The sequence below is a fragment of the Colletes latitarsis genome, chromosome 9 (assembly GCF_051014445.1).
Source record: "Colletes latitarsis isolate SP2378_abdomen chromosome 9, iyColLati1, whole genome shotgun sequence".
Lineage (NCBI taxonomy): Eukaryota > Metazoa > Arthropoda > Insecta > Hymenoptera > Colletidae > Colletes > Colletes latitarsis.
This window is the reverse complement of record NC_135142.1, coordinates 31,308,765-31,332,991: the sequence shown is the minus strand read 5'-3', so window position 1 is coordinate 31,332,991 and position 24,227 is coordinate 31,308,765. Positions and strand designations below refer to the sequence as shown.

Below are 24,227 nucleotides of genomic sequence, written 5' to 3'. Positions count from 1 at the left end.
AATCACCGTGCTAGAGATCCGATCAGGACGATAACGAGGTCTTCTCCACGGCTCGGTGTCGTGACTTCGCATTGTTTCGCCGCACAGGTGCGAAAAGAGAACTCTGAAAGTCGAGTCGTAACGATTTTCACTGGGACATCGATGCTCCGGACCAATTTTATAACTGCTTTTATTAGATCTACTATGGGAAAGTTTCTTTTTACGACGCGTACTTAAAAATCGGAGATTGGACGAGGATTTTTACGAAAAGTGTTCGGCTGACCTTTTACTGACCCAAATTGGCAGCAAACGGATCCTATGTGTTAATCTATTAGAGGTATTAATGGAAACGGTATTTTTCATTGGTACTGCTTGGGTCCATTCTGTCGAGGCTACTATCCTGATTAACCTGCTAGTTTCATTGGGTCTATGGAGAAGATGTCCCCTTTCTCTAATGAAAAATGCTGTACTGATCTAGACGGGAGGGCAGTAAATAGATCTTTGCATTAACTAAACGACGTTGTTCCTAGATCTGACAGGAGTTGGAAACTGCACTAATTTCTAGGACACCTGACCTTGGCATATTCTTTCTGAAAATGTCCAGATACTTGAAAAAGTTTACAATATCGCAACCACATCTATTTAATCTCCTATTTGCAGATGCCACCTCTATCTTCAAACGAGCACAAGCGCTTGCAAATTTTGTACTATATATTTCCCGTACTTTCTCTTCTATTTTCCATCGTAAAAACTATCCCACTGACCTCTTCGAATCAATAAAAAGGCTTTCATCTTGGATCGAACGCGATTGACGGCGGATAATTCCCGCCACGAAGAGGACGAACGCAGGCATTCGATGAAGACCGACGACTGCAAAAGCCGCGACGGTCGAACTTTTCCGGCAACGAGGTTCCGGATAAAAGATTGAAAGATCGCCGCGTAGGCGTACGGAGAAACGGGGTAGATGGGTTACTGCGAAAAATCATGACGACGGCAATTAAGTACGAAAGTGCCCGGAGGTGACATCCGTGTAATTACAGCCGGCGGAGTCGAGTACACGTCAATTACACGAGGGCGTTGACCACATTTTAACGAAGCTCGATTGAATAAATCTTTTTCGTCGTCGGCGCGCGTGCTGTTGCGTTCTCGTCAGAAATTTTTTCTTGCCGCGTAAATCGCTCGCGGGAGGGAAACGACGCTTTCCCGAGATCTCGAGGCGCGTTCGTTGGCAACGTTCTTCACGGGTCAATCGGTATTAGCGCTAAGGCGTTTCTTCGCGGGAGGAGCGAGAAGTCCAAAGAATGAAAACGATTGAGTAATCAGGCGACTAATCTTTTTCCGCGAAACGTAAGACCCTCGACGAAGCAACAGTCACGCTTTCTACACCTGACTGTTCCCCACCTTTGTTCCTCTATTTCGGTACGGTCTCGACATTTGACACGTCGCGACACACTTCCTTTACCCGAGGTCCCTCCCCCGGGAAGCAACTCGAGCAGGAAGGACGTTGATCGTATTATAGAATCGGCGAAGATCTCAGTCACGAGAAATTACCTTTCGTGGTCTGATAAGTGTTCGAACACACCCCGGTAATTGTTTTGCTTCGAGCTCGTTATCGTTGCTTTTAAAAGTTCTTCGTTGGGCAATTAGAGGAGTCCCCTCCTGGAGGATGTGAGATTTCCTGAGAAACATCCTGACAATTTTTATCACTGCTGAAACCACTTAAGTAATTCCACAGATAAAGCACTCGGTTAAAAGTACCGGTGTAACAGTTGTTTATCCTCTTTGTATCGAGATAGCCGCGCATCCACCGCGATTCTCGACGATTAGGCCGCAGGAAATTCAGAATGACAGTAAAGGTCCAGTCGCCGAGGAACTTGGCGATTTGCATACTCCTCGACGATTCCTTTTGCTCGAGAACGAATCGTTAGAAAATCTGCCCTTATCGACAGTGACCTTGAAGTTTCCACAATTCTTTGGGCGGCAACGAAGAGAGCGCTGCAGCATGGCGGCGAGAGATTCAAGGACCGCCTCGCGAGATGTAAATCGATCGAACCCAGGCACGGTTGACGATAGATGCTACCGCATCCTGTCATTGGTCATATTTCGACGTCTCCCCACGAATTCGAAGAACAAGCGGTGTACATCGTGTTCCTTTTTCAGGTTTAATTATTAGAGATTATATTAGGCACGCTTGGAAACGTTCGCGCGAAATTAATTATGCGAGCAGAAATCATAAATGATAATTGTATACGATTAAGGTACACTGTTTTCTGAATTTCAATATAGAGAACACTGGCAAGAGGAACGAAGTTGAGAAATAATTTACTTCGTACTGTAAAAATAAACTATGCACTACCTGTACTATTTTCTGAATTTCAACATGGACTATGAACACTGACGAACAAAAGAATAAAGAGATTCCTAGGTAAAGGTAGAAGAATAATCTTCGACTCTGGAAAGCAATAAAACTCTATAGAAAAGTCAGAAATAATCTCCTATCAAAAAATACACTGTGCACTGCCTGTAGGATTTTCTCGACCTCCATCTGGACTAGGAACACCCGAGAGAAGAGGGGGAAAAAGAGAAGCACTCCTATAATTTTTGATTAGTCCGTTTATAATAGCAGCGCTATCGTCTCCGATGTATCGCGAGTTTTAATAAAATGTCACGAAAAAGGGACGGAGGTCCGTTCCCGGACGTCCAGAGCACCGGAAAAGCCGCAGTGCGGTAGGAGAACCGGGAGGTTCCGGAAATTACCTTTTCTTTCCGTATCCGACATTGTCGAGCTCGACGTGTCTGTACGTCGCGTAAGTGGCCATATCGTTGGTCGACGACAGCTCTCGAATCTCCCTCGAAGACGTGCACACGTATACGGTTCTCCTGTTCGTCGGTGTTCGGTGTCTTCTGCCCCCGGCACACAGAAATAGCCCCAAAGTGTATGCGCGTTAAACAAAAAAATCGAAGACCCGCGGGCTTTCAAGAGCCTTCCCCGAAGCAGAGCGTCCTTGGTCCGTGCGAGGCGTCTTCCTCTTCCCGAAGCAACCGCGAGAAACGATCCTCCCCCGTGCGTAAAAGGTCACGATATTAGTCTGCCCGTGGATCGTGGGTGCGGATATAGTCGGTGCCGCGTTCAGGCGAGAAACTGGCAGCCGAACGAGGATCCAGCCAGTATATAATGCCTCCTCCACCGGTGCTTCCCTCCTCTCTCTCGCTCTGTCCACCGCACTGCCTCTCCTGCGCGTTCTTCTCTCGCACCGATCTCCTACCACCCCCCTCCCCCTCCTCCTACATTGTCTCTGTTCCCCTCTGCAAGCTCTTTCAGTCTGATTCTGTCTGCACGAGTATTCCCGGTCTCGCTTCGATCGGTTTTCCCACCTCTCTCTCTCTCTCTCCGCGCGGCTCTCCTCTCTGCAAAGCTCTCTCTTCCAGAAGTCCGATCGTCTCCGGGTTGACTCTTCTCTCTCTAGCCCAGCTCGACGCGCCAGTCCACCAGGAGCTACGCCACCATCCCGCGCCACCTCCACCGCGGATAACCCCGGCAGCGCTGTATGCACTTCCACCCCCGACGGAAGGCCGACGACGCCGACGCCGACGTCGTGCATTCACCTCAATCAATACGCTCGGCGAACCAGACCGGGGACCGGCACCAGGGGAAGCGCAGGGGGGCGGACGTGTGCCAGCGCGTAGGCATCGTCGTCGTGTTCGGTGCATGTGCAAGCCGATGCACGTGCGAGACCGACTGCGCACCGGAGATAATGAGCAGGAGACGGAACGGGGGCGGAGGACGCCAAGTTCCCGCCTCCACCCCCCTCGTCAAGGGCTGCGATCGTTAGGGATAGGGCTTTCGGGGATCGTCGCTTGATTCCCGCTCGCGAAATGTCACCCACGCGACTCTCGACACCACTAGAACACGGTCCTTTCCAAAATAGGGGACCCCAACGGTGGTCCATGTCGGAAAATTTAGCGACTTTCAGGTGAAAAATCACGGAGCTGTGAATAATTATAAACTTAAACACTATGGTTGCTTTATTAAGATATGGTTATACCGAATAAGAAGTTTTGTGTATAAGCAACTTTTTGTTTTCCTTTATACGAACCATCTCTACTATAAAAATAAGAAATATTTATAAAATAATTTTGAACCTCTATTCAAGTAGAGATCGATTTAAAACGCGTACACTCACCTACGGTTAGAGATCATTCAGGGTCATTGAACAATGGAAAATGATATACGAGGAACCAATCGAACACTATCGCGTCTTCCCCGGTTGTTGGTATATCGTAATCTCTCTTGTAATCGACGAAAAGATCGTGGTATGTAAGGAAACACTCAATCATGCTGTACGCCTCATATTTATCTGTATCCATAAATACAACTATCGGTGTGGCGTACGCTATCGACCAAAGAGAAGCTATTAACATGATATTCATTATATCCGCCTTGAAACTAGGCAAGATTGATCCGATGCATTCTTTTTATCCATAAAAATAGATAAACGTTCAAGTGGTTTATTTTAAATACCACGCACTATATATAGAAGGTGTTTCATAACGCGTGATACCTATTAATTTAGTAATGAACGTGTACGACAGCAATGAAAAATGTTCAAATAAACCAGCATTTCGATTTTCTATTTTTTTAAACCCAGTATTCCATGTCGCACTGAATCTACTTAAACTTCTACCATAAATTGCTACTATCGGTTCCGTATAATCGATTCTATTAAACTGTTTATGTACAAGTGTCCAACGACTCCTTGTTTCCTGTAATGAAAAGATTAACAGATCAATCTCATGTCAAATCTTGAGTAGTCAATTGCATGAATTATTGGGAAGGAGTTCCATTACACGTTGTAAGTCTCGTATGATTTATGCATGACGGTGCACCGTTCCATTTTACCCGTGTACTCAGGTAGTTCTCGAACGAACGATTTTCTAATAGATGGATAGGTCCTCGAGAACTTACCGCCGGACTTGCTGCTCGCTCCCCAGACTTTAATCCAGTAGATTTTATTTCTGGAACTCGAAAACAATTGTTTATTCAACACCTATTGCCGGTGATGAAATACTCCATCAACGTGAACGACTGAGCTGCCAACGGATCCGTCTGAACACTTAGAAGTTTTGAAATGTCGGAGAACTCTACGCCACAACGATTGCTACCTAGCAATCTGATCGAAGGTGATCATTTCCAAGCACCTATGCATTATTGGAGTTCAAAATAAGTCTTCATATTCTTTTTTTATTTATTTCATATTCCCTTCTACGTGCAGTATAATATATTTAACACGTTAATTGCAGACTTTTCCGAATGACTTGTGACTTATGTTCTCGTATCGAACCACCCCCTTCGGGGTTGTACTAAGTTTTTTAGAGCACCCTGTGCACGTCTAGACGACTGTTATCGACAAGGAACGCCTTCGATGCGTGTTTCCCTGACATTGAACCAGTTGAATATTTTATAGAGATAACGAACAAATTCTTTGCAGATCCGATAAAATCTGACAATCGCTCGAAAATTGTTTCCGGGCAATTTTCGAGCCGTGTCCAACGCGTGACATTTTTTTATACATTTAAAAAAGTTTGACGTTTCAAACTTTTCGCTCCCGCGTTTACAGTCAACCGTTTGAAATAAAAATTTCATTACTCTGTGACGTCAATATTTTAGTCAGAGATCTGAATTTTTCCATATCTATTTTTTCAACAAATTTCTGGCATCGAAGTGAATTTTAAATTTATAATAGAATTGAAATCGACCAAGAGGCGTGTAAAAAAAATTGACGAGCAGATTAAGATGGATGTTGGAGACCCGGGTAATTTAAACGTCGGAAAAAAACGACACTTCGTATGCACCGACCTTATGCATATTGTAATTTCAAAAATTCCCGCCACCATTTTTCCATGAATTTACAATTATCCCGGTACGTCGCGTTCCTCTTACGTGTCACGCACGTCCATTAATAATAAGCGACAAAGCTCGAAACATAGTGTTTCGTGCGGCCACGATTCCATTGCGATTTCAGTGCCGCGAAACGAGACGCACTGCGCGCGTTTCTCGCGTACGGTTATTTAACGCGACACGCGAACGCACCGGTACTGTGTCATTCTCAGTCCCGAGCCACAACTTTACAGCGCATACAGTGCATCGCGAATAAAAATTAACGTTAGCTCCGTCTCGCGTGCTGGGCACGGTTGGCCTAAGCCACGTAGCAACGGGTAAAAGAAACATCGAATCCATTCAAAGCGTACAAACTTCGTTCAAACAGTTTCCCGAGACATCGAGATTGCATCGTCCGGGTAGATGCATAGAAAAAATACGAATTTCGAACGTGTTCCTAGCAAAGCTAGACGTATAAAGGGGACGTTAGCCTCCCCTCGTAGTACACGGATGCACACGAGACGGATCTCGCCTTGCAATCGATGCGAAATTTTAAGGGTTTCTACGGTTCGCTTCGAAAAGGGACGAGAACACGAAGGGTTGCTTCCATTCGCGACGACACGTGGGCCACTGGACGGGGGCGTTTTTCAATCGGCCCCAACACTCTTTGAGTAATTGACTGATTAAATTCTCGTCCCCCCTGTTGGCCTTTTAGAACGCTCGATGGAGGCATCGGGTTACTGAAAACTTAGGGGATGAACGGGTGAATCGGTCGCACGGTAACTTCGACACCCGTGAAGTGCATTGGATACAAGGCTTATCGACGTTCGTTTCGAACAAGCGTAAAAAATTTTGGCGTTGAAAGGGTCCAAAGTTGGCCACTGGCTTGTGTCGAACTCATCTATCGGAGCCACGATTAAAAAATTCTATAGAAGTTTCAATTATTAATTTCTACAACCTCTGTCTACTTTCTCAGATAACTAATTGAGAATTTTGATTTGTGTAATTATTCTAGAGCCTCTTTAGTTAGTTACGATAGGAAATGCGAAGTTTCACAGAGTCTGGTACAAATTTTTTGCATATTTAGTGTAACTCGGTATGAACTGCGAGTTGGGGGCAAAACTGTGAGGTGTAAACGATGTGTGAGCAGCAGGGGTAGCTGCCTCTGAGTCAGCCTCTTTTGTTCGGAATCTAGGACGAGTACTTGGGGGTGTCTACGCTTTGGAGTTCCCTCTTCGAACACTTATTCACGAACGTGCCGCCAAATGTATTCGAGTTTACAACAATCTGTCGCATCGTGATTGCCGCCGTCTTGAATGTCGAAATACTTTTGTCGAACATACTCGTAACGTATAATCCGACGTTTCAAACAAGTATTAAGTCGACAGGAGCCCGAACGAACATTAAGCTGCGACATTCGACCGGAGATGTAATTCTTAATCGCGAGTTTGACACGTTCGAGACTGACGTATTATAACAAAACTATAGCCAAGTAGTCGCCAACATCCTTGCAATCTCAATCCCTTCGACATGCTGCGACATTGGCCTAAACGCGTACAATGTTATATGACTCACGATTACTGAACCATCGATCTTAAATTGAAGCTTAATCATTTGTTTCGATCACCCTTTTTTCTTGCTCAATGTAAAATACCTCGAGTTTAAGAAAAAATTAGCTGTAGTAGAACTTCAGACGTTCTAAAATATTACAGTGGAAGCCATTGACGAAAGTTACAATAATTGGAGGATCTATACGAATTTGCTATGGCTCGATACTTCGCAAGCTTCAAGCCTATGCTACATGAATATGAATCAGCTATTCAGGAGGAATATCATTATACCCGGTACACAGTCGTCTACGTTGCTCCAGATCTAGAAGTAGTCTAGACACGTGACCCCCTAATTGTTCGGAGCGGATCGTTGATAAATGGTACCAATTATTTCTTGGATCACCGATAGATTGTTCATTGGACCGTTTAAGGGTACGCGATGCAACGTCCTATGAAAATCCACCGCTAATTACGCACTGATTTACGGGCAACCGTACGGACGGATTGTGGAAACGCTATTATTTATGGACAATTATACGTCGAGATCCTATTTCGTTAAGGAGCGGCAGAATGCACGTTTACTGCGCGCTCCGATCGTTTGCGTGGCCAACCTTATTTCCGCTGGACGATGAAGAATACCAAGGCTGACTATCTCATTGAATCCAACGAGCATTCGTTGATCTTACCGAACAACACTACGGGGGTTCATCCTTCGTCGTTTCCCTTCTGTTCTTCGACCGCGACTTCCCTTTATCTGCCACCGCGTTTTGCAACGATACCTTCCAACAGTATCAAATATTTCCTGAGCTACCAAAATTACAGATTCTCAAAATCTAATCTTGAAACTTCAGTGGATTTGTGCAATTGGTATTACGTTCGGTTAAAAACCTTTATGTCAATTGCGTAGAGTTTGAAGCAGATTTGTACAAACACAAATACTAGAATTTGATATGTTTTGCTCGCAGAATTTTGTGATCGATGTTTGGGCAAACGACGTGATCGACGCGTAAGCGCGGCGAGGTTTTCGATGGTCTCGCGGTGGTTGTTATAATGGATGCCCACGATGGGCGGAGCGTTTTCTTGGCGGTTACACACTCGGTTTCCGTTTTGAGCGGACGCGCGTAGCGGTGTACACACAGGGTGAGCAGCGTGGCGAGAGCCGCGGCTGCAGCAAAACGAATAGAACAGAGCCACGAAACTAAAATACGGCGAGCTAACATTAGACGCTAGGCATCCGCGATATTTTATTTTTACGATTATGTTCTTCCACCGTGGTTGCTGTCGGGGTTCGTCGGTTACCCCGAAAGCAACGTATTCGAGACGTAACGCAAGCTGCAACACGATTACACTCGTGGGAGAAAAGCTTCCTGGGATTGGAGAATTATCGCCTCGGATAAACTGCCCCTTTTGCCCTTTCAACGGAGGTTCGCTAGTTTACGCATTCTTTCCAACAACCAATCCTATAGCATTCCGAATGTCCCAGGGACTTAACCTCTCAGTTTACAACCATCAATTTTTCCATTCGCTGATAATCCGCTGGTAAATTTCGTTCTAACTTTTGAACGAATTGTAAGAGAGGTTTCGACGTTTACGTTTGCAATAGAATAGGAGGTAATCTTGCAAGCAACGTCGTTTCTTATCTTTATGGAAACTTCTCTGTAACGCACTACTCGGATCTGGAGTTAAGTGCCTTCTCGATCTTGAGAAAATACGATTTTTGGCAATGAACAGTAAGCAATATTGAAACGATCGATAGATCATAGTTTTTGTTACGTGCCGTGCAGTTCCTTCTCGTTCTCCGCCTCGAGATCTCGCAACTCTCTAACCCAGGCCTAATCACAGGTCTATTCAATGGGATGTAATTCATTCGATATCGGAATATCAATTCGTTGGCGGGGGTTTTCAGCGCGTAGAATAGGTAAACTCGTTTCTGCAACGCGCTTCCTTTATTTCTGTCGCTAGCAAACTAGGCGTTAGGCGTACACCGAGGCGCAAATAGGCTTCGCGGGAGATTGACACTGACAATGAAAATTCATGAGAAACGCGGTGTGGCGAAAATCACGCGGGCGTTTTATCAGCGATAGGCAACAGGATCGAAACCCGGACAGAGATTAATGAATCGCTGAAAGCGTCTAGACCGGTCACCCTTTTTCAGAGAAACATCGGCCAATGGTATAAATCATCGATCGAGATTGTGCGCGTCGAACCGACATCGCGTTCGAATCGAATCACGCATGGGTACGCGGTCAAACGGAGAAAAGTATTAACGATAAATTATTGCACGGAGCGAGAAGGTTCGCCCGGCGCCGTGATGCGTGTCATTCGACCGGCCCAATGATAATACGAGTCGCATCGGGTTTAATTATCATCGAGGGGGTAATTGATTCTCCGGGAGCGTCCCTACGTTTCACTAGTTTCCGAGTCATAAATATTCAGACAACACTTTTCAACTCCTCTTACCGATTAACTAAATTTCTGTCTTCCGCGTTCATGATCGGTCGAGCGTTAATTTAAGGAAGCGTTCGAGAGACTAACTAGTTTCTTTTTCTTACAACGCCGCAGTTAATAACTGCTTCGAATTACGTTTGTTTATTAACGAATATATATTGTTTCGTTTGGTTACAAATACACCGACGTATCGAAATTAAAAATTATCAAAAAATAAAGTCACCTTTCGTTTTCCATAGCTTCGTCGATTTTTTGAACTTGTATCAAACGATGTAATTTTATTTTTCAACGAAGTGTCCAGCAGTAAATGTACGAGAAATTTTCTCGTCGGATCTTCGTCCTTGTAGTCTATTTCGTGCGCTGGTTCGAATGATCGTACCGAGATCGATCGAACGTTAATGAAGAGGCAAAATGAACCGTACGTCAATACTGACACAATGTCGGCCTTTATTGCTAGCTACAAAGATAGATTCGATTTCCTGTTCATCCGCTTCAATGAGCCATTACGAAAGGCCATTTTCAAATGGCTCTTCCTGGTGGTCTTGAAATCATCCGTGAAGTCACTGTCAAGGATTCGTTTCCTTTCAGCCGCTGAAACGTTTCGATGAACTTCCTTTAAATTGCTCTTTTTATCGAGAATTTTAGATCTTTTAGACTGTGTAATTCTCAGAGATAGTTTTGACCTAGATCGTCGCGTTCCATTTTTGGTGATCCATCGATGGTCCATATTTCTCTTAGGCGAACCAGGTTGGGTCGATATCCTGTATGCAATTCGATGACAATGTACAGGGTTGCCCGCAGGGGTTGATCGTTAGATTCCTTTCGTCCCTCGGTAACGACCTCCTGTACAATTTTGGCGGTCTCTCTGGCTGCTTCTGGCATCCATTTCTTGTTAGATAAGCAACTTGACAATTCGATAACACTGACCGAATACAGATGGTTTTGAAAATAACCGTTATATAAAGGTTCTGTTCGTTGCACACGTAGAAACAATGTAATCATTGAAATCTTGAAGGAATATTCAAACCTAATTATATCATTCGCCTGTTTCTTCTGCGTTCTTTTTCATGCCTCACGAAGGAGGTGTAATTCGTCTCGACTGCGCAACGTTTCCATTATACGCTACTCCGCATAATTATAAACACTCCGTTGATTTTTATGTTTACGTACGATAATACAGTTCGATCGTCTCGAAGCTGCTTTCGCATTACTCGACATTGCAAATCGCAAGAACAGAACTTTTGCATTTCCTCGGGTCATATATTTAGGTAAAAATAAATTTTAAAAATTCCTTTTTGATGCTCGTGTTGCTTTCCACGCCTTCAATTATTACTACAACGACAAAGCTTTCGCGGAGCATAAATCTTCGGTTTCGAAGAGAATGGTAAATCCTCGATCGTTGTGGGATTAATCGATCCCCTGGATGCTCTAATAAACGATCAAGATATCTCCTCTGTGGTAGCCCCACCACGTCGGTGAAATCCTGGCGAAGCAAAGAGAATCTTAAATGCATTCCGCGCGTGTCTCCGTTTTCTCAGCTTTCGAGAAATTTGCTCGGGCCCCGGCTTAACTGTACGAGGTATTAATCTGCTCGAACCAGCCTTCATTAGTCGCCACGGAATAACGCATCCCGCGTCCCTGCCGGCGACAAGAGACGCTCGTTCTCTTTTCCGGTCGTCGCGTATCGCCGATAAATCCACACGATTTGCATAAACTCCAATGAAATCGTACGCGATACAAATCGACGATAAATCATGCATTAGTCTGTTGGAAGTGGCTGCCTCGTTCCTAGACGACCACCGGAAACGCGTCAGCCGATTCTTCTGTCCGTTGGACGGCGATACGCGCGCGAATAAATTCTCCGACCGGATTCAAAAGCTGACTCGAAATATTAGACGTTCCCGGCGGTGTCTCACGGGTGGCAGAAAACGGGACATTTTCACCGACTGTCTCCGTCGGCCACATTGTGCAACGCAAAACTGTCCCTAATCGCTTCATCTTCGTTGCTCGGTCATCTCTGTATCACAGGTGGAACGGTTCGTCGGTGGTAGAAAGCAGACCGCGTTTCACAGTGCAAACTTGACGAATGTGTGTCGATTTCGACTTCTTTTGAGTACCAGCAAATGTTTGACGACTAAATACTGGGATCGAGCCGCGCTTCCAACAGCCGCCATCGAACAGGAACTAGGCAAACTGTTCTCGTTTGCTCGACGACTGACACTAACCATAGGGACTTTGAATTAGCGTTCCAATAACGAACATCGAACTAGTCTTAACCCCTTAATTAGATAGTTTTCAAAGTTGCAGACAAAGATTTATGCATTTATAGTGGACGTTTCGGTGTGTCAGGCGCGAGCGTTAAGAGGTTAAATGTTCGATGGTTGGGAGGCTTATGTAAGTACCAGAATGGAACCTTAAAACCTCGAGCCTTCGAGCTTCGAAGCTCGTTAGAGAGCAGCTTTCGCGACGCTACTTCGAATCACTTCGAAGCGATTCGAATATGATTCCGAGTTAAAAACTGTTGAAAGTCTTGGAAGTTCTGATAGTCTTAAAAGTCTTGGAAGTCTTAGAAGTCTTACAAGTTTTAATAGTCTTAGAAATCTTGGAAGTCGTGAGACATTCGGTAAGCTTTCAAAGCTTAATGAGTATTCAATATCTTACGGTCTTATATGCATTTCGAAAGTCCAAAATATTCAGAACTTAAAAAACGATGAAGACTTTTGATGCTTCGAATCTGACGCTATAAATCCGAAATTCGCGGCTAATCTAAATAAAGATAGTGAGAGTCGATCGATCAGAGGTCGACGATATTGCGAAGCGCACTCAGGCTCTCGAAGAACGCGGGGAATGCATCCGTTTAGCGCTCCCACAAACACCCACGATGCCACGAATGAATGCGATGTTCGTCTGAAAACACCCGTAGCGCGTGGATAACGTATTCGCTGAACATTTACAAGCACCAACCGTCGCTGAAAAGATTAATACCGCCATGTGGGTACAAGAAAATACTATCGACGGGTTACTACAATCGGTTTCGCTCGGCTCGAGTGTGTCAAACGGTCGTGGATCTCCCGGTGAAAGCAGCAATTGCTTACGCATCCCGGTGTCTAAACGAGCGCGCAGGTTGCAGTAGTTTGACAAACGACAAAGCCAACGCGACAAACGCCTTAGCCAGCTTGACAAAACAACCGATAGTCTTAGACGGTGTTTCGTTATTCTTGATTTCCGCCTTATTTCTTATATTTTTATAAAATATAAATTTAAATTCCTTAAATCCAATCCTGATTTATTGCAATTTCATATATTTCACCATGCAATACATTGATTTAAGTGAAAATAAGCTCCGAGAAAACGGGCAAGTTTATCAATCACGCGCGACACGCGAAGAAAGCCTTCGCCATTACGTAAACCCGCATTGCGAGAGAACTGGTATCCACGATTTGTTAAGAAACATTGGGTAAAATCGTTATTTAATAACCGTAGATGCAACGCATCGATTGAAATCAGCCGAAGCAGTTCAACCACGTTTCGCCGCGATAATAATCAAAAGGCCTAATGCAACAGTGGCCGCAATGACCGGAGGCATCGGTTGCATAATCAATCCCCGTTCATTAGGGGCAGTCTTTTTGTGATTATACGCACATATAATGATTCATCTTCGTAAAACTTATGACTGGGTCGAGTACAGGATTACGACTTTAAGCATAGTTCAACAATTACTAAATAAACGATCATCGTCTTATGCAACTCTCATGCAACTGCAATTTAAAATTTTCTATATACTGTAAAAAAATTCCAATGTTTTATTAACATTTTCTGAAACTCTTGCCTCGAGAGAGAAATTCGAGCCAATTGGCCATAGGCAAAACCAGTAACAAGAGCTATAATTGTTCATATAATTTTTATACGTAAATTCAAATTGACGGTTAGAACTAGGTAGATCTCTTAAAAAGATGAAGATACTAAAGTGGAGCGAAACATAGTCGCCTCGTCGCGTTGAGGTACAAGAACTGGGACGTCGCCGTGATAAGAAAACCACGAAAGACAGCCTTCTAGCCTTTACACCCTTTAAACTTCTGTTCGATAATAAGAGTGAAATTTCCTAACGTGCACCTGGCAAGTGTCGCCGTTGTGTAATTAGGTTTTTGTCAGGCGTGCGAATTAAAATTTATCGCCTCGCGGCGACTCCAAAGCAGTCTCTCATCAGCGAGGCACCGGATAAAACGGAAACTTTCTATCGGCCGTTCTAACTTTTCCTGAAATCCATGTTTGTCACGCGTGAAAGTGCACGATCTTTTACGTCCCGACGCCTCGCGTTTAACCCTTTCGCCCCGACATGCTTCCGATAAAATGCGATCTCCGCGAACGGAACTCGTCCCTCACGAATCGATACCGAGCATACATAGTGTATGAGACTATTTAAACTTTGCAATAAAGAAAATCCTTGTGTTTACGTTATATAAATTATTTTTATAAAATTCTCCGTGATTTTTGTATCAAATCCCGTACGATCTTCGAAACGAAAGGCTCGATCCTCCGGTTTCTAGCGCGAAGATGCGGTTTGTAGCAGTTGTAACTGTCGAACGGGTCAATGATAGCTCCGGGGACACCTCTGACACGTTGAATCGTATCTCGTTAACGACCCCGGTTGTCCAACGCGATACAGTCGCGACGACTTTCCTAGGGCTCGATCTTCGAACGCAGAAACGCTGGTTAACCACGGGGAAAATAAACTCCGCGAAGATCTAACTAGCGTGCCGTGACGAAACCAAAGAGAAGCATCGAATGGAAGTTCGCGATTCCGGAACACCTGGCCGCGTACACACGAGCTTAATTAAATACCAAGCGAGCTGGCCGCCTCGAAAGGCGCACTTTCGTGGGAAATACTATTACAATGTGCCTAATGGACGCTGTAGAGTGTTATAGTTGGAACTCACCGTGACGAAACGACGGAGCGTCGTCATTTTGTTTAACAACCGCGCTGCAAAACGCTGCTAGCAAGGGATACACAAGGGGCTCTTGATAATCGTGCTGCTGTGTGTGTCAAGTACACTGTATTTTGTGAAAATCATGATATTAAATTAACAGTACCGTCGAGGCGTGAAATCGGAGCTCGATCTTTTATTTTATTTTTTACTGATTCTCCGAGGTTCAACCAGAAAAGACAGCAACCATCTTTGTTCGTCGACTGTAAATATACAGGGTGAATTCTAGGTGAGAAAATGAATCGAAAATTAGGAAAAAAGTTTTAGAAAACGACTTTGTAAAAATGAAAGTTTAATTTAATTATGTGTACTCATCATTCGTTAATTAATGTGTTGACTTCACAAAATATAGTGTACAAACAATTTGCCAAAATTATACGGTGGCACCTACCTTGATAGAAATTAATATCTTCCAACAAGCAAATCGAACGATAGAGATAAAGAGAGAAATGACTCGTAAAATAAGCTAATAAGTCATAACACAAACAGCAACGTAACTGCACACGAATTTATAGTCCGACTAAAGAGAAGTTGTGGGAAGCTGAAGAGGATTAAACGTTTGATTGATCGTTAAAAGAAGTTCTCGTTTATTCTCTCTTTAAATACGTATCGAGAAATACCTGCGATGAGTTTCTTTGGTAATTAGCCATGGATTCGTCTATGTTAAATTGCCTGTGACTTACCTGAAACAAAAAAGGAAAAACAGAGTTAGAGACACGGAGAACAATTTTTGTTTTACTTGGGTTGAGAGTCCAGAACCTTTTGGATTCACTGAATTTTGACAAAATTATATTTTTTCGCGTTTCGAGGATATTTTGAAGTAAGATAGTCCAAGTTATTTCTCTTTCTAAGGGTTTATAATTGGGTAAAGAGTTGAACAGGCCCAGATATAAGCCGAACATCCTCTAAACAGTGGCTGAAACTTTACAGTCGCGTAGTTGGTGCTGAGTGGCATTGTTTAGAAAACGTACATATTTGGAAGAATCTGGTCACGAAACGGGGAAGGCAAGAAACGTCTTTCGGTAAGAGAAATGTATCCTCCACCAAAAAATACAGACTTTAATTCGAGGAGCTGCAAAAGTAAAATTGCACGAGGAAGCAAACTTCAACGCGTTCCAAATAAAAGATCGAACGTAACCTTGAAATCATGGAAGCCTCGAGGTATCTAGATCAGCCCCCAGCGGTGGTTATCGAAGTCGTTGGAACCTCGAGCGCATTCGTGACGGAGAAAATAATGATACAGCACCGGGGAAGTAATTGAGAGCGAAGCGTGGTGGAACATCGCGCTCGAAGGCGCGAGACACCCCGGAGCGGGCAGATTTAATGCCGCGTTAACGACCGTTTTGTTAACCACTCGTCAACCAGCCCCAGGCCGCGACACGTTGCTAATAATTGATTCGATAACCGTCAACCGTGTAGCTCGATTACAAATCGTAAGAACCGATCGCGTCTCTAATTCTCCACCGGGAGGATTTGCATACTCGCGAGGCGTCCTTCTGACAGCGTTCAACGATAAGACACCGAGTTCAACTTCTTTCTAGCTCTGTAAATTTACGAGACAGGAGTTTTCCATTTGCTCTGCCTATCCCTCACTTCGATCGTATTTAATTTCCCACGCTTGTACAAAGTAGAAATTTGATATGTGATCATTCACGGCTGCTAGTTCACAAGGTACTAAAACGTTTATGGTTCGATCTAACCCACGTCTTACCTGTACTTGACTGCACAATCTTTACGTTTCTTCCGATTATTTACGTCTGTTGGCCCACGAAGCACTAAACGCTTCTATTGGCTTGACCTAACCCAGGTCGAAACCTGATTGCTTACAATTACCGAGTGTCGCGAGCACTTATAGGTACGCAATAAACTATCCGGTGCCGCGGTGACCCTTATCGGGGCAACGATAAGAACCAGGACAAACAACCCGGAGCAAACGCTCGGAGTCTAATTTGAGCGGCGAACGGTAAACCCATAATTTCAGTTTACGATCGGCGAGGTTTTTCGTGGAAAGCGCTCGACCGTGGCTCCATCAAGAATTCACTTAACAAGGTTTTTGCAACCCCGGGGCGATGCAGCGTCACGACGTCGCGATACGACGATGGTACTCGCGTAAATTATGCATCGCGGATTCGTAGCCGCACGCTCGATCGAACGTTCACCCCGTATTATGCATGCATTTATTTCTTTCGCGACGTACGCGCCGCGTCACGGGCTCTCTTTCTCCCGAGATGGATACGAATCTGTTCGGTAACGAGGAAAATCGGCGATACGACAACGGAAACGGCCGTCGAAGCGACCGGAAGCACCGCGACCGTGGAACCGTTATCCGCTTATTTCCACCCAACACGACCAACTAAAAAAATATATGACACACAATTTTGGCGTATGCTCCACGAATACTAATTTCATTTGCTTCATCTTTAATCATACTTTTGAGCTAACGCCATTTCTAAGATTTTAACTTCTATTTTCTACATTTATACAAACTTAAAAAAGTATTGTCGAACTTCAGTAATAAATACATAAATATGATTTTTTGATCAGGGTATAGTAGTAGTAACTCCAAGGACATTTGTCTTATCATTATTGAATTTACAAATAAAGATAAAGCACTAAGCTTTTGACAAATAAAAAAAAAAGATCGTTAGATCTTCTGCTCTATTTGATGGAATGTAGTAAATATAATTTGTAGTGTTCTGGAAGAAGCCGTTTCGATAGATTTCTCCAAGATTCCGTGCTACTTGCACTATTAGAAATTTTCTATCGACGAATGCTCCTCCACCCATTAACGATTTCCCATAATCGTTTCACCGTGCAAGAAACTGAACGCACTGCGATAGTTATTCACTGCATGTATCGATCGTGCTTTAATATTCGACGGAAGATATGCCCAACCCTATATCGAAGCCACGAATATTGATACACATCGACGATAGACGGTAAAATTCATTAGGATTCGTACGATGCATCGGGCCCGTGCTCGATAACGCTGCACGCGTGTATATTTGAAAAACGGTACTTATGGTCGCAGGAAGTAACAGAGCGCACGATTATTGCGTTCCCCTTCTTCCATCGAGATACGAGATATCGACGATTAAATAATCTCCTGAAAATAGGACGCATGTTTTATTTCATTAATTTTAGAGAATAACGAAAAAACGATTTCACTGAAACAAATGACGGTGAAAGGAATAAATCAAACTGACCACAATCCCACAGTAAAATGAATGATTGAAACATGGTCATCATTAATTGATTAGCGAGACAATTTTTTGACATTTAAGAAATTCATTTTCCATTTCCATAAGCGTGCACTCGAATAACGTGCAGAATTAAATGCCACACTTTGTCTTGCGCGATCGTGGAACAAATGCCAAGACAATGACTTAGGAGGCCAAAATTATCATAACGCCGATGAACTTTTCGAAGCCGCATAGAATGTTTAAAACACCCTGGCGAAATAAATTAGGAATCTATGCCAAGACGACGCCAGGAAGCGATTAAACAAAATATACATATAACTTCACCGCTGAATTTTTTTCTCGAAAATGCGCAAGATTTCGGGGGTATGTCTATTCACCAAAATTGATTGTAATTGACCCCCGCAACCGAAAATAATTTTTCCAAAACGATTTGAAATTTTTTTTTTTTTTTTTGCGAAAAATTTAGACATCTACCGCCCGCCGATTTTTCTTAAAAATTTAATTTACGGAAATGTTTAATACTTTTTGTCATATTGGGCTACCAAAGTCCATAAGGTGTAAGGTCTACTTGTATACCTCGTTTGTGGTAAAATGTTCACGATGAAGCGTAATAAATCGATGAACTCGAAGATGCGGCGGTGAAACTCGTGCTGAGGATGTTTCCCGCGCGATAGATTTTCCAATCGTGAGAGACATAAATTATCGATTCAAAAAATCGTGTCGATGTTGCAGGACGAGTATTCGCGTTAAAGAGAGGAAACGATCGTCGACAGAAATCTGGAATAGATACTCATCGAGGGAAGAAAAAATTTCGAAATTTTCACATCGATTTTCCGCGGACGTACTTGATGGAGACGCTGGGCGATCATCCGCGCGTTTCGAAATAATTATAAAACGAAGAGAAAGCGGAAAGCGTGATGCACGATTTGCTGCGAAATCGTAAATTTCAGACTGGAAGCTTCGTTAAAATTTACGGGAAAACTATTTACGCCGGAAGACGCCGTGCGTCGTTCAGAAGCGATTTACAAGCCGCGGAAAGCCAACTGCGGGGGTTCAATGTCGACGAAAAATGGCGTAAATGTCGAGAAAATAATCTTAAGTCAAATATTAGTATTAGGACGCTTGGCTGAAATACGTCGACTTAAAATATTTAGATTATTCTATCTTTGTGAAAAGAAGGCTTACAATAATTTTCCTGGGGTTGTTTCAAGCGTCGAATCCTCTATTTTCGCAATAATTTATATTTTATTTTCATTTCCAACGATGGAACTGGTTTTCGTTTCATCTTGATATAAGCACAAACTTTGCGAACGTCTTCTGAATGCTAAATGACAATCCATAGACGCGAATAACAAAGGGTGATGATTGATAGAAAGATAAAGCACGATCGAAACGAAAACATTGTGCGTATTTATCGTCCATGCTTGTTGGACACTGCTGTTTAGATAATCGAACGTTCCCCGTTGACGAGTGTTTCTATAACAGAATATTCCGCTGATCGGTGTTTGGATAATCGAGGTTTTACTGTAATTTAATTATTCATTTATTTCTCGCGATTCTCACCATTGCACAAACTTCGCGCGTTTGCTAGTCGAGGCGAATCGACCTACAATCTTGAATGGATATTTTTCACTTGTCCGCGACGATCTCGGTTTCATCCCCCCATCAATCGCGGAGCATTTAAGTACGATTTCAATGGGCGAAGAAAACACACATGGCTCATAGTACGGAACACGCGAGGCTGTCTAATAAATAGAATCCTATTGAAAGTAAACATAAAAAAGAAAAGTAGAGGATCGCGAGGCAGCGAGTCCGCGTCGGGAAGCGCGACGCGCGATTTATTACGCATTGTAATCGGGACCGTGCGTATCAATCAGCGCCGATCGAGCAACAAAAGACGCATAGAGCGATTCATCTTGGGCGAAGCCGTTCCATCGACTTTCTTCTCGACGGGAACGAAGCACCGTTCCCGGTGTTTCTGCGCGAGACAGGAAGAAATGCTTCGATGGCAGCCTTGAAGCTGCACAAGAGAGACAATGAAGCGACCGATGCAGTAACATCCGGTTATGTTTCGTGACACGTTATTGTTCCCTCTTCTCGGTTAGAGGGCAGACGATGATGATGATGATTTCGTTCGACCCTCGATGGACACCGCGCCCAGATCATTCTTGCCCGTCATGCTCGGTGACGACAAACACCGATCGTTAAACCGACGGAAAATGGCAGAAAAATCATCGACCGAGAAGTTTGTCGGTGGCGGGTACGCTCGCGAAAATTGGCCGAATTTCAATAATAAAACGGATGTTCGGCCCACATGCGATATTCTACGCCCTCTGGTCAGTCGACAAATTGTTAAACTTACCGAATGCGTACGCGCCTTTGTCATTAAAAACCTACCACGACCGATCGAACCATTTTAAAACCTTCGTTGGAAATTTGCTGTATAAGAGAGAATGTTTTAATCATGTGACCCAACAAAAGGATTTGATGTAGCGGAGGACAAAAGGCTGGCAATGTTTCAAGATCGCGTCAACGGCTGACGACCGTTCCAAACGCTGCTACGTGTCGCCAAACAACGAAACCCACCGAGTGTCGCGAACGGGGAATTAAAAAGCAATAACGCTAGGGTGTACAGGGGACCGTGAAACGTATCGTTCAACCCTGATTAAAAAGGAGGTCGCATGGGACAGACACGTCGCAGACAAGGGGGACGGAGACTACGGATGTCCAGGAAATTACGAAGATGGGGGTTTATCGATTCGAGCATTTGCCAATATTAACCTGGGTTGGGCTGCTCCGTCGAGAAACACTATTAGTCGACCTGAATCAACGCACGTCCTGTATCCCTGCGGCAGTTTACCAGGAAACACTTCCAGAGATTGATAAAGATCGGGTAATCGTCCCTTCCGCGACGATCAGCGCACGATAGTTTCAAGAACTTCGACGACTTCTTCTTTGTTTTCGTGATTTCCGTTTCGAAACAGAGAGTCGAAAGCTAAAAAGGAACGAAGTTACTCTCTCGACAGTTTGATTTTTCACGAATCCCGGACAGAGTATCGATTGATTTCATGTAGGCTAATCCATTATTAAATTTTTCCATCCCATGACCCTCGATTGAACCTACACTTTGAATTCGAAGCACCACCGGTAGTTTCGATAATAGGAGAGGCGGCAGGTTCGATAAATCGAGCATCCAGTACCATTTCGTTCGGATAAACTGAGTCCTATAATGGGATCGTCTACCAGGAAATGTCTACAGCCGTTGCCCATAACCCGACACGAGAAAATATGCAGGCGTGTACAGAAAAAAAAAAAGAAACAACTATCTCGTATTGCACGTTAATTTCGCGTCGAGTCCCCGGCCAATAATGATCGACGATACGCCAGGTTAAAACCGTTCGGAAACGAAAGTGCTTTTTAATCGTTCGTACAAGTAGGCCCGCGGTTTCAAACCTTCGTACCAATCTTCTCGAAACGCTATGGACAACCTAATTTACGCGTACGCGTAGGAAAACGTACCGTTAACCGATCGATCGTGCAAAATTGCGCTCGCCGATGGGAAACGCGTTCTCTGCAGAAGACAAGAACGACGCGAAACGCGGGAGGGGAAAAGAAGCTGCGGTCAGGTGGAATTCAACCGGCGCAATTAGTATCGGCGCGAAAGGTGCGCGTAAGAAATGCCAGAGTCCGCGCATGACTGCTGTCCCGGCAACCCGTATGAATCTCGTTTGCCGTCGTAAATTCTCACCGTCGCACGGCGAGAAAATATTTTAAATAATCGTTAACGCCCCGCGACTCGCGTCAACGAGCAATTAGATCGGTTCGTCGAAAAATAAATTAATTGTAAAACAGTACAATTTGGGGAAATATACGCATACACGGTGGGTACAATTTCTGGACGGATATGCTGCTATTTTTAATAGGAATGGCGATGCTTCCTGCACGCGGCAACAGAGGGCTACGCTCAATCTGTATCTTTCTCGCAAGTGCTCAATCGACCACTACTAGTTTATTTCTTAATAATTTGCAATAGTAGTAAATTTTATGGGTTCTATACATCCAGCGTTAAATGGTACTTATCAAATGATTTACGGTTTCATTAGCAAATTAGGAGCCGTTAATTTTAAATGGGATATCCAGCTGTGTGTATTTCACAGTAATTTAATGGCTGTCTAAAATGTTTTTTAACATAGATCCACAACTTTCCTGAACAATCTTGATAATACCAGGTTTCTCGTAAAACGAGCTAAAAGCCGATGGCAAGGTTCGGGACGAAACACTCGGTCGATTTCGGAGAGAATCGTTATCGAAAAGGAAAACTGCACTCGGTTCGCCATAATGGCCTCCATTGTGCTTAGAAAGTGATCCGAGGAAAGGTGAAAATGGATATGAGGTCTCGCTTGGGTTGGCGCAAGAAAACGGCCACGAAATTCAAGCTTCAGCCGGGAGAACTTTCGGTTGTCACGATTGATTGGCATGAAACGGCATTCTGCGCAGAAACGCTAAGTCGCGGAGCTAAATTAACTAGGTAATTCTGGTGTAACGACAGCCCCCGCGTCTCTCTCGGCGCCGTAACGATACGGTATGCTTTCTTTAAAAAAAAAAAGAAAAAAGAGAAAGAGAAAAAACGACGTTACAGTTTAGAAATTGACACGATGAAAGCAGCCGGACGCGAAAAAATCGCTGACACGGAAAAACGATGGCATTACATTATCGCAAATCCTTCCTACTCGCGAAATCATTTTCTAGCAAGAAATCAACGTTACCGCCACGGTGGTTCTCCTTTCAATTACGCAGCCTTCAATTAGCAGCGTGGCGAAATTTATCGAATCTATACGAACCAGCAAATTAGAAGAAACGAGCAAGAAATCCTGTCAAACGGCTGATCGTTTCTACGTTTATTAGCCAATTAAATTTGTCGGAATCCGCGGGGAACGCTATCTCGGCGTTTTCTGCACGGTGCACCGTCGCCGTCGTCGTGCGAGATTATTCAGAAAAACGAGATCGCGAACAGGTGAGCCGTTAATTTCGAATCGAACCGACCGAGTTTGCCCCCGGGTATGCTCACCGCTACCACAAATTAGAATTCTTCTCGCCACGGGTGCAATGGACCGTCGCGGGTACACCACGGCAAGTGGATCGCGTGTTGCACGTCATTAGATGCAACTCCGCGATGTTCCACCGTAAGAACATAACGCGGTTGATGCCAGTGAAACTCTACTCGCCCCTCTTGGTTACCATTATCGTTTTATACCGGGGTACACGGATTGAATCGCGCCGCGCGGTCTTGCGCTCCTCCGAGAAAATGAATCGCGGGGGTCTTCGGCGTCGCTGACATTTTGATTTGTTCCTAATGGACCTTTTTCTATCAATTGCATCTTTTCAATCCTTGGAACCTTGATGCATCCTCGTGTCACGTAGAATTTATAATTTTGTACATTATATTTACATTTTGGATGACTTCAATAGATGTGTTAACGTTTATGGTTCTTCTTTAATAAATCCCCGAAAATCGCATTCAGAAATGTCGTTTGCTATTTCCTCGACGTTTAGAGAAAGGATTAGACAGATCGACGTAATATTTCTTGTACGATAAAGGTGATAAATCAAGTTAGGATGATGCAACAAGTATGGTGAACAACTCAATCGTCGACACACTAATCAGAACTTCTAGGTGCACCCAAGTCTGGAATTACAAGATGTATGCACTTTCTGTCGAATCGATTGTATAATAAATTTCTATGTTTGATCGTTGCTAGGTTAAATCCAATATATTAACCCTAATTGTATCCTAATAAGATTAGGGTTAAAGTAAATTCAGAATTACTTTACTACCAATTTGGTAGTTTGCATCGATGGCCATGGATGTTGGAAAACTACGAACATTAAGATTTTATCGAAGATTAAAATTAGACGTGACAATGTCCGGGTCAGCTTTGGAATGCGTTTACTGGAAGTGCAGAAGCCTAGGATATTTTTCTTTTATCCTTAATAACCGATATCAATTCTTATCTCGAATCGTGCGTACCGCTGTTTAAACATATAAATGAGCTGGGAGAGAACGATTACTCTTGAGCAGATTCCAGGTATTAAATTTTACTAGCCAGTGGCTAGACGCAGGAAGGACTTACTGCTCGCGTAGACGTTTCGGTCAGTGAACACCTTTATGTCGTTCACACCGGAG

General features: G+C 43.8%; 1 protein-coding gene across 5 annotated transcripts in view; it reads right to left on the bottom strand.

Annotated features, from left to right (window-relative positions):
* The window catches only part of Jupiter (microtubule-associated protein Jupiter), a 70,098-nt gene that overhangs the window by 21,164 nt on the left and 24,707 nt on the right, over window positions 1-24,227 (bottom strand). Inside the window, exon 1 of one of the 5 annotated variants that reach the window (XM_076773706.1) lies at window positions 2,737-3,211. The exons of 2 other annotated variants lie outside the window; for them this stretch is intronic. In XM_076773706.1, the coding sequence (XP_076629821.1) occupies window positions 2,737-2,798 (62 nt within the window). In that variant the 5' untranslated portion in view covers window positions 2,799-3,211. Of the gene's footprint in view, window positions 1-2,736; window positions 3,212-24,227 lie in introns of those variants that run through there. 2 more of the 5 variants (XM_076773702.1, XM_076773707.1) reach the window with 2 other exon arrangements.